Source organism: Mus caroli, unplaced genomic scaffold, assembly GCF_978045245.1.
Source record: "Mus caroli unplaced genomic scaffold, Mus_caroli_1 scaffold_1, whole genome shotgun sequence".
NCBI classification, from domain to species: Eukaryota; Metazoa; Chordata; class Mammalia; order Rodentia; family Muridae; genus Mus; species Mus caroli.
This window is the reverse complement of record NW_028227256.1, coordinates 68,061,883-68,079,878: the sequence shown is the minus strand read 5'-3', so window position 1 is coordinate 68,079,878 and position 17,996 is coordinate 68,061,883. Positions and strand designations below refer to the sequence as shown.

The 17,996-nt window shown below is 38.7% G+C and overlaps 1 protein-coding gene across 2 annotated transcripts in view; it reads left to right on the top strand.

Annotated features, from left to right (window-relative positions):
• Nucleotides 1-17,996, top strand: part of Bard1 (BRCA1 associated RING domain 1) — a 66,144-nt gene that overhangs the window by 24,527 nt on the left and 23,621 nt on the right. Inside the window, exons 5-7 of one of the 2 annotated variants that reach the window (XM_021165834.2) lie at nt 3,631-3,711; nt 5,039-5,211; nt 16,981-17,089. In XM_021165834.2, the coding sequence (XP_021021493.1) occupies nt 3,631-3,711; nt 5,039-5,211; nt 16,981-17,089 (363 nt within the window). The remainder of the gene's footprint in view (nt 1-3,630; nt 3,712-5,038; nt 5,212-16,980; nt 17,090-17,996) is intronic. The other variant, XM_021165841.3, reaches the window with a different exon arrangement.

Genomic DNA, 17,996 nt, shown 5'->3' with positions numbered 1-17,996 from the left:
GCTCTCTGCTACCTCTGAGCCACAATGGACCAAAGCCCCAAGGACACAATAAACCCTTCTTCCTATAAGTTATTTCTGTAAGGTATTTGGTTATAGTGTTGTAGAAGTAAGTAACATAGAAGCGATGGATTTGTCTTTCAAGAAGTAGGTTTTCTGAGAAGTGTAAGAGTCTGGCATTCCATGTTATGCAGACATAATAGATGCTACTATGTCATCTTGAAGGCATGGTGTTGAGAATCTAATGAATTATAATTCTGAGTAGATAGTCACAGAGAGGCTCTGCTTCAGAGTATATTTCCAGTCGGTTCTGTTATATTGTATGCGAAGTCACAGTATTTTGTTTCCTTCATGCTAGTGTCATGAGAAAGTAAAAGACACATAAGCAAACAGGGATCTGTGATATGTTCAAGATTTTATTTCTGGAACATCACATGGAGTCAGCATCTCACTCCTTCAGTTGGTCTCCCACCTCTGCTCTTGTGATACTAGTAACTTTTTTGTAGCGTTGAGTTGTCAGGATTATTTATTTATGAAATTACTTTCTTCTGTAAATTCTAAGAAGCCAGAGAACTGTTTACCATATTGCAGAACTCCATTCGTAAAGGTCATTTTGTTTTCTCTTTTAAAAATGACATCTGTCTTAGTTAGGGTTTCATTGCTGTGAAGAAACGCAATGACCACAACTCTTATAAAGGAAAACATTTAATAGGGGCTGGCTTACAGTTTCAGAGCTTGAGTGCATTATTATGGTGGGAAGCATGGGCAGTGTGCAGGCAGATGTGGTGCTGGAGAAGGAGCTGAGAGTTGAACATCTTGATCCACAAACAGCAGGAGAACTGTGTCACTCTGAGCCAAGCCTGATCATAGGAGACCTCACAGCCCACCCCACAGTGACACACTCCATCCACTCCCTATGAGCCAAGCATTCAAACACATGAATCTATGGGGCTATACCTGTTCAAACTCACAACATCTAATTGGTGTTAATGGAAAACTTAGCTATGATGATTATGTAACTTTTATTGTACTTAATTGTAATGTCCTGTTGTTTTTATGAAGATTTTATTTTTAGTGTTGTTTTAGGAGCATGTATTCTAATAGAGCAAAGGAAATTTGTTTGTATACTTTTAGAAACATACTGTATGTTTCTGGAATATGCACATATTCACAGTATGGGAGACCATATGAAGAATTTTTCTTTTTACTACAAAGATGCAGATATACAAATCCACTTGGGCACACACTTCTTTATTTTGGGGCCTTTAAAGTATTGCTTGAAAATACCAAAAGCATTTAAAATTTCTTGTAAGTCTTCCTAAATACTTTCTTCAGATGATTTTTTTTCCCCCTCAGGGCTTTAAGGAAATCTCAATTATTCTTTTAAGTTGTAAGGAATGAGAGAGTTCTACTAAAAAAATAATGCTCCTAGAGAAGAAAGTAATTTAAAGCAACAAGAAGCAGAAGTTAATTTATTTCCTGGAAACTTTATATCTGTGCAAACTCATCCAGTTACTGTGGACACCTCCTAATTATCATAATTTTATTTATGTGCATGACATTACATTCACATGAAGTAGAAAGATGAAAATAAGACAAACTTTTTAGTATTAGGGAGAAGAAAGCATCTTGGGTCTAAAGAGCTAGCAGTTTGCTAATCAGCTGTACATTTTAGGGGTAGACTATTAATAGAGCCCTACCTTTGATGATACTCAGAAGTGACATGAAAGCAAAGCAGGGAGCCTAGGAAACAGACTCAGTCTGTTTATGTCCCTACGGCTGCCACTTGGTTGGTTCCTGTTGACAATTCATGAGTGCTTTTGCTGTCTTTTTTTTTTTTTTTTTTTTTTTAATTATCCTCAAAGAGCTGGTTTTATTTTGCTTGCCATTACTGATAACAATTTTAGGGGAATTTTACAAACTTCATCCCACTGCATAAATACAATAATTTCTGCGCCAGTTGATAATGATAAAAACTGCCCACCTAGATTAGACAAGTTATCCCGATTATTCTGTCCTTTATGATATCATATCTATATATGGCTATTTAAAGCCATGTTGGTTCTGAATCATCCTGTCAGTCAGTCTCCATCTTGCTTTCTCCCTCTTCTTCCTCTTGCCTCTCTGCCTTTGCAACCCTTAGCTCCGCCTCCCTTTTCTTTGTGCAATCACAGGCCTCCTGCTGCACTGATATTTTAATGTAATTGGACAGGGAAAATCCTGTCACACTTTCCCTAATGCTTTAAGTTGCTTTTTTAAAAGGAGGTGATATGTTTTATAGCTAGAGGGTTTTTTTTTGTTTTTGTTTCTTTGTTTGTTTTTTAAGGCTTTAAGGGTGGGTTGACCAATACTTTAGTTTGTAACCAAGTATGGTAGATATATGCCAGATCCTTCCACCCACATTGGTGGGGAATGCATGTGATAAAGAGCCTGCAGTGTTTGTAGTTTGGAAATTGTGTTTCTGGACAGAGGAATAGAAACTAGAAGGTGGTGGAGGACATGCTTTTAGTAGCATGCACAGAATTTTGAGAAGAGAGATTATGCAAGCCCAATTCCCAGCCTTAGCTCCTTTGCCAAGGGTCACTTTGTTAAAGGGTAGCAACACAAGGAATTTTACATCTTCCTTCAGTTCACTCACCTGTATTAGGATTTTCTTAGATAAAGACATAGAAGACACAGAAGGCTCAGAATCGGAAGGAGACTTAATTTTCATGTCATTTAATAATTGAAAGTGTCTTAACTTGAAGGAAGAATGAATACTGTCTCCAGTCCTTTACGCCATGTTAACTTACTTATTTTCACTATCTTGTTCATCTCCTTTGAAAGCAGGCTCTGATACTACAATAATGACTGCAGCTCTTTTCCTTCTGCCCTCCCTGTGTCTGAGACATTGTTGAAAAGTTACTACGGGTGCCTCTAGAGAAAGATGGAAGCGTATTCAGCTAGTGAGAAGGACATGTAAAGAATATCATGGATTTAATGGAAGCTGTATTTCCTACCATTCAGTTAGCTGATAATGGGTAATGGTTTTAGTTTCAAAGCAGAGGATAAAATTAAATGCTGATTTTGGGTGTTGTTTGACTGTTTCTCTCAATCCCTTTCCTGGCATTTTAAACCGCAACTGCTTCTGCCATGAAGATACCTTTGGTGCAAATAAAGTGAATATAAACTAAATTAGTGACTTAGGGTAAATAAAGTAATGGCCAATAAAACAGTAAGTACTTTTTGGCAGTTTTAACATTGGTTTTATTGGCTAATTTTTTGGCTGTAAACAGCTTTGTTTATTTTAATGCTCAGACATATTTTGATACATGTTCATAATGGCATTTTTGCAAATGAAATGATGACTTGAAGTTTAGGATAGGCTTTGGCTTCATTTTGTATCTTGAACTGCATTTCCAATATGGACTGCTAGAAATATTCAAGTACAGAGCAAAGGCCTTGGCATCTCAGGACTTTAGAGACAGATATTCTTGGCTCATGAGCAGTAGTCAGCCTGTAAAGGGAGAGATAGTTTTGACTTGAAGAAGACAGTCTTATAATACAGCCCCAGTAGCCTCATTTCATTCATGATATATTTTAATATTCTTTAATTTTTTTCTTTCTTTTTCTTTTTTTTTCTTATTCTGCCAGGGTGATATACCTTCTGTTGAATACCTCTTGCAAAATGGAAACGACCCAAATGTTAAAGACCATGCTGGATGGACACCGTTGGTAGTTTTCCTTTGTATATCTTTGCAGTCTTGCGATCTCTTTGTTTTGCTCATTCTTCTTATGCTTATGGTTCTAGTTTATGGTTTGTGGTTGTTCATATATCATGCTCTGCCACCTACACTCTTTTTAGTCTGAAGAATTTATGCTTTGACCAAGTATGGGAAGGAAGTTATTTTTCATCTAGCTTTTCAGTTGTGACAGGAAAGTAATTGGTTACCTTTTGAGTACTTTAGATATAGGAGTCCAGCTTCACTGCATCGGTGGAAGTCAGCTCATGTGTGCAGGTAACAGCTATGGCAGACATGGGGCTGTGCTGTGCAGCATTGCCTGCTACTGGAACCACAGAGATTGGGTTTCCTGGGTCAGCATAGTCAGGAAGATAGGATGTGATTAACAGGGAGTACTTGGATCGTGTTTTACACTCTATCCGTTTACAGAGGCAGGAGTAGAAGGCTTTGTCCTAAACATTTAAAAATGTCTGTTTATTATTGGTAGCATTGATTACAATGTGAAGAATATTCTGGAAAAAGAATGGAAAACATACTTGGAAACAGTTTTAACATGTGTTAATGAAGACCATAAGCACTGGGTTAGAATGCAGCCCAGAAGTGTGTACAAAGAGAGGCCTTTATCTTGTAGACTAGAATTTCAGTATAGAAATGAGACTCATTAGGCCAGGTACAAAAGTGGCTTAAAGGTATAATATATAGATATGTTAAAATAAATACATAGTATATATAAAATAACTCCTTGCCAAGTTCTTAAGCCAAGAGGGCTTAATCTGGATTTAGTTCATTGTGTTCCACAGGCTAGCTAACATGGTAAAGGAACATTGGTGACCCCAGGTTCCCAGTCATGTCTCTCAGCAGAGATTTATATGTCTTGTAACCCTCCTGGGCTGTTGCTCTGCTGGATGACTAGGTGCAGATGTTGGTGTGCAGTTTGGGGTGTGGACGAAGCACTGAGTTCTCTTGAGCTTGGGAGACTTCCCCATTTCTGTTTGATCTGCTAGTTACACATTAGGAGTCTTTTTTGTACTGTTGTAATGTGTAGGAGAACAGAGGTGCTGTAGTTGCTCTAAAGCACAGTTTTTCAAGGAAAGCATGTGAGCCAAGGCTTGTCCTTTCCCACAGAGTACATGGATTTTCACTACTGCACATTTTACCATAAAAATTACGATAAGTGTCTGTCAACAGCCAGAAAATAGTTATTTAAGAGTAAGTTGACCGACTTGAGGTTCCCACTAGTTTCTCTAATGTGTATTTATTAACACACTGTTTTCCCATCTTCTTCCCACTTGCCCTATTTGAAACTTTGTTTGGATTAGCATGAAGCCTGCAGTCATGGGCACCTGAAGGTAGTGGAGTTGCTGCTCCGGCATAATGCCCTGGTGAACACCCCTGGCTATCAGAATGATTCGCCACTCCACGATGCCGTCAAGAGTGGCCACATCGATATAGTCAAGGTGTTACTGTCCCACGGTGCTTCCAGGAATGCTGTGTAAGTATCTAATTTTCAAAATGGATTTGTGTTCCTGAATGGTGATGTGTACCGAAGCAGTAAATACCCACGTGGGTATTTTGGTCTCTTATCTTCCACAGCTAAACTTAGATGTGCTGATCAGTGTGTGTGTGAATCCACACTCATGCTCTCTTCCTCAAAACTCACACACTTCACGAAGACTTAGTCTCTTCAGAAACAATTTCAAGCACATCTACAAACCTTGGTTTTCTAGACAAATTCACTTAGTGGTTATATCCTGTAGATTGAGTCATATGTAATGAAAATTAGATATTTAATTTTTGATACTTAATAGAAATTTGATTTAATTTTTTTGTGTTATTTAATACTTTAGACTCATTTTAAATATTCTGTTACCCCTTTCTGCATATTAGTCCAGCAAAAGTTAAAGTGTAGAAGAATTCAGATATTGGGTGTGCAGTTGAATTATCTCCCAGATTTTTCACATTATTCAAATGAGTCTCTGAGCAAATTGTTTTGCAGTGTCAGGGCACAGAGGAGCATTAGCGAATGCTGGCGGCTGCATCTTCAGATTACTATTGTCAAGAGGATCTCAAGCAAATGCCATATGCAGATTTTATATCTTTAATCTGTAACTTGGCTCCTGTCTTCCTATATGTTATTTTACTCTTTTCAGTTAATTAGGCAGTTGAAATGAAATGCAAGAATTGCTTCTTTGTGCCCTCATTGCGTTTGTAGGCTTCAGAAGAGCACAACAAAAGCTTTACCCTTGGTAGAGAGATAAAAGGCTACACCATGCAGATCCTCTGGCTTGTAATTTTAGTAGGTAGCCACTTAACACAGTTGAAAAACAATTTACCAATGAAGAATATACCATACCCTAGTACATTTAGCTTCAGCAAACTTATCAGCCCTTCTTAATTTCCCAGCACAAGTTATAAGGTAGTTGGGTCAAACTCTGGGAAAGATTATGTATGTATGTATGTATGTATGTATATTCCCACCTCTTGTGTGTGTGTGCACGCGAGGATGCACATGTTTTCTGTCTCTGTATTTGCATACAGGACTCTCATAGAGGTAATATATAACTATGTGCAGACCTTATAGCTATGACCCTCCTGTGGGTGTAGTAAGCCGTTTGATAAAGCAACTGGTTGCCTGGGTCAGGTGAAACAGAGTGCTTTCCATCCCAGGGTTCTTAAATCAGCCGTGACTACTTTAATGAATGGAGCACTGGTCGTGTTAGGGAACCCAGCTTTTATTTGTGACTCCATTATTGACTTTATAGCCGCAGGCAGGTTAATTTCTGTGCTTTGGTGTCCTCACCTATAAAACATGGTGCTGCCTGCTGCTTTTCTATTTCTTCAGAGCATAGTGAGGATTAATGAGCCAAAACACAGAGCCTGTCTTGTGGTTTGTACACCATGATTCTTCACTGCACTGTGAGGATTCGCTAATATACAAGGAGTGGGCACGAGGCAGGGATCCAGTCTGCCTTCATCGGTACTTTCTCAGAGATCAGGTACCATTTTGACATGAATGGCCTGACCTAGCAAAGTGACACAACTAGGTGTAGTTAAGCACTGTCTGGTAGACCTTTCTGCATTAAAGGAAATGTTTGTGTCACCGTCTGATAATCAGGGGCCAGTAGCTATCTATATTTGTGAAGCACTTGGAAATCACTTCTCAGAAATAAAGTCTTTAAGGTACTTAATTTTTACTAATTTAAATAGCCACATGTGCCTGGTAACTCCTGTGTTGTGTCTAAGGTTGGTACAGATAGCTCAGGTGGGAAGGAGGATTTACTTGGTAAGAGAAATTGAGACTGATGTTGGATAAAGGATAATCGGATAGATGGAAGTGTCAATTTAATATGGTGTGGTTGTTGTCAGTGAACATTTATTCTTTCTTTTGTAGCCTCTTGGTTATCATAAAATCCTCTCCTCTTGTATTGTTTGTGAGTTTGTGTGTGTTAATTGTGTATGAGCTGTTGTTCACTTGATTATCAGTATCATGTTGGTTTCCTTTTCAAATTCTTTTTCTTTAATTCATCCCCCATACTGGATAAGTATATGTTGAATTAAACTTTGTAGTCATGATAAACACTATACAAATCTGACCAAATAGTTATTTATTTATTTGAGATAGGGTTTCTCTTTGTAGCCCTGGCTGTTCTGTTCTGAAACTTGCTCTGTAGACCAGGCTGGCCTCGAGCTCAGAGATTCACCAGCTTCTGCCTCTTGAGTGCTGGGATTAAAGGGACGTGTTACCACCACCCAGCTCCCTTTCTTAATTTTTAAGTCCTTAAAACAAAAGGTCACTCTGCCTCCTGCCCTTTGTATGTGCTTTCATTTTGTCTGGAATATTCATTTCTGATTGCCAGTAGCTTATCCTTTGATACCATCTTAGATTTAATTTCATTTGTATTTTCTTTGTTAGTTTCAGATGTCTATATATGGTGCCTTTTTTGTCAATAAGGTTTAGGTTACAGTATATTTTCTTTTGGTCTTCCCATTCCATTATTTGCTTTATGGACCAGGTAGGGATCATGTCAGCTCTCCCAGTCTCTCTCAGTTACCTAACATAATCAGTTCTCATGTTTATGTGTAGAGAGTCAGTGTTCAGTGAGCAAAGACATGCTTCTTCAGCTTTCAGTAAGTATTTGGATGAGATTAAAATTTCGTCACATTTTAAAAACACACTTTTAGTATTTTGAATGAAAATGAGTAGAATCACCCATTGCAGTAAGTTGGCAAACGTCACCATTTACTTAGCATTTCCCCCATTTCTTTAAGCATTCTGCTGTGTGGCTCTTAGGAAGTTTTTAATCTGTTTTGCATGTGTGTATGGACAGATGTGTCTAAGTACCAAGGCTGTATTAGGTATTTGGTTTGCTGGATCCCCTAATGAATTAATGATTTATTTTATTTTATTTATCTGAGTACATTGTAGCTGTCTTCACACACACCAGATGAGGGCATCAGTTCCCATTACAGATGGCTGTGAGCCACCATGTGGTTCCTGGGAATTGAATTCAGGACCTCTGGAAGAGCAGTCAGTGCACTTAACCACTGAGCCATCTCTCCAGCCCTAGATGATTTGTTAATAGACATAATTCTCTCCCTCTCTGTCTCTCTCCCCTCTCCGTTCCTGTCTCCCTTCCTCTCTTTTGTGTGGGTATGGTTACTCTTCTGGACACCCTCTGTTAATTCCCTTCCTTAATGTCCCAGGGTTTATCGAGGACCGATGGCTGTCTCTGGCGATGGGTTCATTAGAGTATGATAGGCTCACCAGTGGGTGCACAACTGAATAGGATGCTTTCCTCTTCCCAGAATCCATTAGCTGCCAGTAGTTCAGTGTAAGTGGTGTGGGTGGCTTTGTGAGTCTCTTCTTCATCCTAGCTGACTTTTGTGCAGGCTCAACTTGTGTAGTCCAGTGTGTATTAGCTAGTATGTACAAGTTCCTTTGAGTTTATGTTTGCCATGGTCACGCTATGCTTAGAAGATAGCATTTTTGTAGCTCTTGTCCCTATCTTCAGGTTCCCATATTCTTGCCACCCCTTCTGTGCCAGTGTTAAGAAAAGGGGGTCCACGTCTGCAGCACTCAGCCGTTCTTTATTCTCAGTATCATGTGTGGCCGGCCGGGACTCTGTTGTCTTTTTTTTTTCCTTTCTTAAAAACAAAACTATATTTTGTGTTATTAAATTATTTTCATCTTTATGAGATGATTGCACACTTTGTTGTTCTCATGACACTTTTATTCATTTCAAAACATCCTTGTGTTCTGGCATACACTTGATTGATACTATTGTAATATATCTTTTTTACTCTTTTGAAGCAAAGTCTTGCTTATTGTCCAGACTACTCTGTTGAACTCCTGGGCTCAAATCACCTCCTGCTTCAACCTTAGTAACTGGGTAGTAACTGCTGAGTCAACAACTCGTCAATATAAGTAATTATTGAGGCTTTATGGGAGGTCAGATGTAGAAGAAAGGATAGAACATCTAATATTGCAAAGCAATTGAGTTTATAGGCATCGTATTGCATGTGGATAGAAGGGAATCTTGAAATGATCTATATAAGGCAAGGCATGCTAGGGATTAGTGATAGCCAGTGTAAATGTGTATCATTGATATTCTACATTTACTGATGTCATCAGTGGAGTCTTCCTAGTCCTAGTTTTTCTCACAGAAGCTATGCTCTTCAACTGAATTTTTCTATTGTATTGACCCTAAGTATTTATAATTGCAGAGGGTAGGAAGTAACATGTCTGCCTACTTTAGAATTTACATTGCGGTTTGAGTTAGCTTCATTTTTTTGTATTCATTGTTGAAGTCACATTTTGCTGGAGTGTTTTATAATGTGTGTTGAACTTGTACTGTGTAAACTTCATAATACTTCACATTTGTTCTGATTCTCATTTATCTCTGTATTTAATTGTGGGTAATTTATCTTCTGTTAACTAAGAATTCGTTGTCCAAGAGGAAAACTAATTTTATTTTAATCTTGGCTAATGAGAAAGAATATGTATCTTTTATAGTACGTGTTATCCAGTGATTTTTGCACTGATAGTTGTCCAAGCTGCATTTGTCTTTCTCCGTGCCTTCCTACAACCCCTTGCAAACCTTCAGCTGAGATTGATGCTGTCACCTTAGAACTGTTTGGAGTATGTTGAAAACATTACACGCTATCCCTCCTTCCCAAATATTGGAACTGGTGATTGGTTTCCTGTTAAGAGCTTTCCCTTGGATGGACATTGAATTCTCAAGTAGAAAAATACTATATGGAAGGTTGGACCTATTAATTGTTTTCTTGCCCTAGTAAATTTTTTAAAAAACAGATCATGTACAGCAAAGATAACTGTTTTGTAGCCTTAAAGAAGCATGTTGCTCCTTTGAAAGATTGCTTTTGCCTGCTCAGAGCAAGCAAAGTATTGTAAAAAATGAAGCCTTTGTGATTCAGTTTTATAGTTGTTCAGAAAGGATTCCGTTCATTCATTCTCGTGACATTTTGTCATGTCTTGTAAGTTTAGTTCTAGTAAAAATGCCTACTTTATGTTTTTGAATGTTGGGTGATCTACATATGCAAACAAAAATTTTGTTTTTGCATCTCTCCTTACTTTATCTTGTTACAGCTGATTCAGGGCACAGCTGTAGGTAGGTCACTCCTGTATGGGAAAGGACATTAAAGGAGTTTATTGTCTGAACACTGTCTTCTGGGTAGAGCGAAATGGTAAACACCTCAGTTTAACCCTTCAATAACTGAAGGGCACCTTCTTAATCCATCTTGATGATAGGAAGGAATCTTGGCTAAGAAGCATTTTCAGCCCCTGTCTCATACTCTTTATGTTTACATTGTACCATATAGGGAAATGAAGGTTCTTATTTTAATATTTAAAAAAAATCATGCTTCAATGTATTTTCCATTATTAAGCATCCAAACTATTATTATAAAATGTGTGTGAAATGTATCATCAAGCGGGGGAAATTATAATATGATTTGCACTCCAGGTATACCCTGTCATGTTTTCTTATTTCTTTTTTCTGTCTGTCTCTCAGTGGTGCAAATCTAGCAGGATTAGCAGTCACTGAGCTAGTACTATTTGCTGGCCACTGTCTTATGAACTCATGATACAGCAATTCATTTGATCTTTTTAGTAGTCATAGAAAATTAGGTTCTAACAGCCCCCCTTTACAGGTAAGGAAATGGACACAAGAGATTGAAGTAGTTTGTGTGAAAGGCCACACAACTGATCCTAGCACTAGAACTTGAATTTGGGCAGTGCTCCTCTGGAACCTGGCTCTTAGCTCTCATGTACTACCATGCTACCCCTCCTACTGAAGCCTGTTGCTTCAGGAGAAACGTCCACCTTTCATACCATTGCTTTGTTCTTTCAAATGTAGGCACACGTAGCTCTTGCTTTCCATACCTTTGTTTTCTTAGGCACATGTGTGTTCCTCCTCTCCCCACTCCTTTTCTTCATCCGTTTCCTCTCTTCTCCCCCCTTTTCAGTTTTGAGGAGTCCCTAGACTAACCCACAGTGCCCTCACATCTTTCTCTCTGCTTGGAGGACTCTTATTCTGTCTCTGTATCCCTTTCTAGGTCTGGAAAGTCTCACAAGACTGAAAAGTTGGCGCAGTGTGCTTCTCTCATTGAGCTCTGTCGAGATGGAAAGTGCCTTTGTGTAACTGGCTCCATAGTGTGGAAAAGAGGAGGAAAACCTACCTTGTTGGATGGATGAATATTTTCAAACTGATTACATAGCAATGCTTACCACATTCTCAATGTGTGTAAAGTACATGGATGATTATTGATTCTATCACATGCCATCATTTAGATGCATAAGTATTGTTAATTTTCATACAGTCTATTAGTGTGTTCAGTAGAACCGATCCCCCCCCACCCCCCCAGCTGTTAGGTAGTAAAATCCTGTAGCTTAGGAACACTCATCTTCTGTGAGGGTGTTTGTTTGTTTGTTTGTTTTTTGTTTTTGCTTTTGTTTTTTGATACAGGGTTTCTCTGTGTAGACCTGGCTGTCCTGGAACTCACTCTGTAGACCAGGCTGGCCTCGAACTCAGAAATCTGCCTGCCTCTGCCTCCCGAGTGCTGGGATTAAAGGCGTGCGGCACTATGTCTGACTTCTGTGAGGGTTTGAACATGTAAAATCCTTAACTTTTTCTGTAAAAATTTTAAATGAAATATGTAAAATCCTTAACTTTTTCTGTAAAAATTTTAAATGAAATATATTTTCTAAAATGTGATTTAAATGAGAGAAAACCAGGCACTAAGGAAGCAGAGAGAGGTAGATCTCTTTAAGAGTTCAAGATTAGCTGAGGCTGCATAGTGAGACCCTGTCTTAAAAAACAAAACCCAACCAAACAAAAGCACTGGAGATGGCCAATCAAATGGCTAATGGCATCCGGTATAGGCTCTTGTCTCCAGGCCTGACTGATGTGAGATCACTCCCTAGGACCCAGGGATCATATAGGAAGGGAAAGCCCAACTACAGCCCGTGCGCTCTGGTCCCCACACACTCACACTTAAACAAGTAAAACCGTAGGGCAAGCAGTATATGCTAGAGGGAATTAAGTTGGAAAACCTGCTTAATATACTGTGCTACAAATCAATAGAGAAAATTAATAAAAGGATAGGTTTTTGGTCAATGATCATATAATATGCTTCAGTAACCAAGTAGACAGCATTTTTAGATGAATTCCTGATGCATGAAGAATATTATTTATATGTGATCATTTGGAGTTCACAGAATTTTAAGAGATTTTTCTTGATACAAGGCATTAAAGGAATGGTTAGAAATGATACAAATGGAAGTTATTCATATAGTCAAGAACTACAAATAATTTTATAAACCTGTGCCCTGAAAATACCTTAGTTATTGTTGGTGCTGCACTGACCCCCACACCCTTGCTTTAACAGTTTCCCAGCTGTAGTGTCTCCTTCCCTCTAATGTCCATTGCCCATGTCTAATACTGGAGTAGTTTCTTCCATTGTATTTTACTGACCCATGTGTTCATGTAGTAGAAGGCTGCTTTCCATGTGGTGCATACAGCTAGCTCAGCAGCCATATTGCTGTTCCTTCCTCGGGCTCTTCCCTTCCCGTTCATCTCCCACATGCCAGTTTCCAGTCTTGGCCCAAGACCATTTCATTTGCCGTATATATTCTTTACCTTTATTTCACCCCATTAACCCCATTACTTTTCTTTGAAATATATATGATCAGTTTCAGTTTCATACTTTTGAGATAGTATTTGCTCGCAGTTGTTGATAAAGAATGAAAAGTTCTACACACTGTATTCTTTCTTCTGGATGTGAGTATTAGGGCTAATGCTTCATGCCAGAAAATAGAGAATATTGCATTTATATTTAGTTAGGAATCATTGTGCAATCTCTTTGTAGTCCTTTTTAATAAAATAATAAACTATGTCTATTTTGAGTTAATGTAATCATAAAAAACCTTTAGTATACAATGATGGTGAATAACTAATTTACCACTGTTATAATTAGCAGTCTCAGTGTTAGTGACCATGCAATAGCGTGCTACTTTTCCTTCACATATCTATTTTACACAAAGCGAATGAACAGTATGAATTTTAAATTAGTTTTTCACACTATACCTGTTACCCAAGTGTTAATCCATTCAAATATTATGGAAAGAAAGCATATTTTGTGTATTTCCACATAAGAGTGGAATATGCCTCATCTTTGCTTGTTGTGTTTAAGTTTCTACCTGTAAACCTTACTCTGTTTCAATATTTCTGTGGTTGACAGCAAAACACCAAATTATGACAGTGTCTTCTATGGCCCTGTCTTAGTCTATAAAGCAGGACTAGGCTTAGACTTTTTTTGGAACCTGTGGTATTTGAACATGTCATCTGTAATTTGTATATAATAAATACATATCTTATAAAAAAATCCTGCTACAGTTTATAAAGAAGTTCTTCATAATGTGAGGATTTAATTGTTTTAGGCCATTTTGCCTGCCTGCCTGCCTGCCGGCTCTATCTGTCTGTCTGTCTGTCTGTCTATCTATCTATCTATCTATCTATCTATTGATCTATCTGTTGTCATAGGGAAGTCTTATTTTTGTTTGTATAACAATGCTAATGTCATCTGTTAGTGTGTATTAAAGTTCACTTGGTTAAGCTTTCTGTGAATTCTGAAATCTACTTGTTAGAAAGTCCTCATGTGCTTGGTATGTGTGTGTGTAAACTTTGACTTTGTGTACCCATGTTTGCAGTTGGTGGTTTAAGAAGTAGAATCTTGATTCTTCAGTCAGAATTCCATTGTGATGGTCATTTATAGCATATGTATATGAGGAGATAGTATAGTTGGTATGTGAGTATGAAATTGGGACATTTCCAGTAGAGTAGACGGGATCCTTTTGAATTGCTGTGACATTGCCTGCTGTAACTGTAAACAGTGCCTCATGCCACATTGTTGTAAATCAGAAACCTAAAATGCAGTTGCCTTTTACCGTGGCTGGAGAAGGAGTGTTGCTAAGGCAAGGTCCATGGTGTGGACCTGGGCAGAAAGGGGAACCTGAGAATGCAGGCTTGTCACTGGTATTCAGCACTGCTGAAAGATGACAGCACCTGAGCCTGTTGGTCATGAGTCGCTGTCATGAGAGATTTGCTGTGACTCACTTCTTATCTTAATCTCGTAGCTCTCTGCCCCCAAGATGCCATTATAATAATAGCTTTCCCCAAGGTCATTTACTGGAGAGGCTCACATCCTTGGTGTGTGACTTCTGTGCCTTGTCCAACAAGCTTGACACTTTCCCTTCTCCTTCTTCCTGTAGTGTTTTATTCTTTTTCCTCTTAAGACATTTTTAGACACTCAATTCAGTTTATAAAATTGGTTTAGTGTCTTGATAATATTTTTGGCTCCCACTTAACACACTATATTTTCACTTTGTGCTTTGTATAAAGTCTAGAGTATTGTACATGTTTGATAAGCACTGAACCATGGAGATGTATCTCTCTCTCTCTCTCTCTCTCTCTCTCTCTCTCTCTGTGTGTGTGTAATGAGCTGTAATGGAAGGTATAAATACCATAGTCTTAAAACCCATAAGATATTTCAAAAGATAACTTCAGTGTGAAAGCTTAATACCATAGGTATATAAAAATATATTTTAAAAATATTCTCCAACTATAAAGAAAAGGAATGTTTGACCAAGTGTTATAGCTTTAACAAATTATTTATAATGGATATATTAAGCATGGACAGTATTGAATGTTACTGAGTATGATACAAGACAAGTGTGACCTAATCAGATCATTGGAACCTGCCACTCTGGTTTATGTTCTAGGAAATAATAGAGTCCTACTATGATCTTTGAAACCTCTTCCAGAATGACATGCTGTGACTTGGAAAGCAGTGTGTGTTCAGTGATTGTTAATCAGCTGTTCTCTGAAGCATAGAATCTACAGTGGCCATGATTTATTTAGACTAGATTGAGTACGCATGCTTGCCATGTGTGCATGCATGCTAGAACACACACACACACACACACATTGGTTGTTTGTTCTGTGTTGTAGGTTTGTCCTAATGGTCCGAATAGCTTTCTTTTTAATAATCTAGATTTTTATTTGTTTATATAGACAATAGCACCTATAGTAGCTCTAGTAAATGGTTTATGTTTGCACATAAAAACATATGGTCATTAATGAGTAGGAAATAAAAATATGAATACACAGAATACAGAATTCTGAAAACGTACATGCAAGTTCTATTTAGTTAACGATACTCCCTTAATGGAAAATTTCATTTAAAAAGTTAATTTTCTTTACTTAATCTGTTTTTATGGACTATACTTAATCATGTTATTTCTCCTCCCCTGACTCTTCCTAGATTCTGCCCATCTCCTTATCCACTCAATTTCATTTCATTGATTCTTTTTATCTGTTATTGTTTCTGTTTCACCACTTTCAGCCTGAGTTTGACTTTTCCTTGCCCTCTACTCTTAGAGTATTAATTTCTTGTTGTTCTAGAGCTTTCAGGTGTTCACTGAGTTTCTAATATAAGGTCTCGTCAAGCTCTAGATGTAGACAGTCTGTGCTGTGAACTTGCCTTTTGGAACTAACTGCCTTCACTGTATCCCTATGCTGTGTTTTTATTTTCATTCCATCGTAAAAAGTTTTACATTTCTTTGTTCACGTTTGTCTTGACCCATCTTTTTCACTCAGTAGTGAGTTGTTGAGCTTTAGTGAGTTTGTCTGCTTTCTGTGGTTTCTAACGTTAATATCTAGGTTTAACTCATGGTAATCAGATAGACTGCAGGATATCAATTTCAATTTTTTTATTTAATTTGTTGGTTGCTTTGTGCCCTAATCTATGGCCACTTTTGGAGAAAGTCCCATGGGCTGCTGAGAAGAAAGCAATATTCTTTAGTGTTTGGGTGGGGTGTTTTATAAATGTGTACTATGTCTATTTGGTTTATGACATTATTTAACTACGGCATTAGTTTTTGTCTATTGGCCCGAGTGACAATATATGCCCCTCTATTAACAAGAGTGGGCTATTCAAGTCTCCCAGTGTCTCTGTTTTAGGGTCCACACTAAGAGGCTGAGTTCCTAGGTAATGGAGGTCGGCTGGAAGGAGGCTCTGAGACCCAGATGTGATGGCTCTGGGGTCTGGGTAATTCTGGATCCTAGCCTTAGGTCTCTGGTAGGGAGATGCTCTGTGGGTTGGTGGTGGGGGTCTCAGAGCAGTGGAGATAGGGTAGAAGGAAAGGCTGAAGGGGAGGGGCCACAGGGAAGAACTAATGGAACCTGAGCCTGAGGCCAGACTCCTAAAGGGATGAAGTGGGCTGGGAGGAGAGACGCCTGCAGACAGGCTGCAGAGGGGTGGAGGGGGAACCAAAGGTAAATCTGGAGAGACGGACGATACAGTTTGCCTACCTGAGACCCAGCCTAGTGTGGAGGCTGTGAGTCTCTGGTAGAGAGCTGCTCTATGGGTCGGAGGTGTTATAGAGGAGATGGGCTAGTAGGAAAAGGTGAAAGGAAAGGGCTGCAGGGAAGAAGTAGGAAGAACCTGGGGCCTCACCAGGAGGCAGAGTCCCTAGGGAATGGAGTGCTCTGGGTTCCTCTTTCCTTCCTCACCCAACTCAGTAGCATTGGTAGTAGATCCTCATGACTGAGTGAGCTCTGACACTTTGGTTACAATTGTGTATTACTAAGGATGTTGAAAATAGTTCTAGAAGTGTGACTCTTTGTTAAGAATGAAGTTACACATTTTATTTACTTAAACCCATGTGCACTTCTTTTAACAGTAACATATTTGGTGTGCGGCCTGTGGATTATACAGACAATGAGAATATAAGATCATTATTGCTGCTGCCAGAGAAGAATGAATCATTCTCAACTAGCCAGTGCTCTGTCGTAAGTGTGGAGTCCGCTTTGCTACATTTGTCTTTTATTGAACTTGGTTATAAAAGGAAAAAATAGGAAAACTTCCAGTTAGCAGATAGCTTTTATTCACCAATACTAAGCAGGTCCGGAGTACTGACTACTATGGATTCAAAGACACAATCAGAATAAGTCTAGCAAGACATCTTATTGAATCCTTTGCACTTTAGGCAGCATTCATACAACAATGAATTTGACTAAAACAACTCTTATTTCAAGGAACTTGCATGCCAGTAAGAGGTAGAGAAGAAATGGTCAGAAAATATGTAAATTGATACATGCACTCATTTCAGAAGTGGATATACAAGTGCTTTCAAGATGGCTTTGTAGTGTGTAACTGGGTGAGGTGCTAGGCTCCTGAAGGACACTGTGTTAGTGAGGGTCTTTTTAGGAACAATTTAAACTAAGACAGATTATGAGAGGGAGGCAGCCAGGTGGCCACATAACGGACATTGTATAGAGACCCTCAAGCAGATGAAATGGCTATGCTTGAAGATTCCAGAGTTTGTTACTGCTGGCAATAACTGAGAGTTTGAGAATGGAGACCACTGAAAAGTTTCAGCGCAGGAGTGACAGGGCTGAACTTCTGTTCTGCAGAGTGTGGGAGAGTAGAAGAAATAACACGCAAGGTTGTGGCAGATAAGACTCTAACTAAATGAATAGCATTGAAGGTGTGTGAGAAGTAGTGTGGTTCAGTGTGTGTGTTTTTCAGCAGTACTTATTCTCTGGTGAGTGGAAAACAAGCAGAATTAGTCTCGCTGGAGTCATAAGGTAGTTGGTGCCAATTCCTAGTACTGGGAGAGGAGACCCTTTGTCCTCTGATCCAGTTGTACGTCTAGTGATGGAACTGTTAAATAGTAATTGGATATGTGAGCCTGTG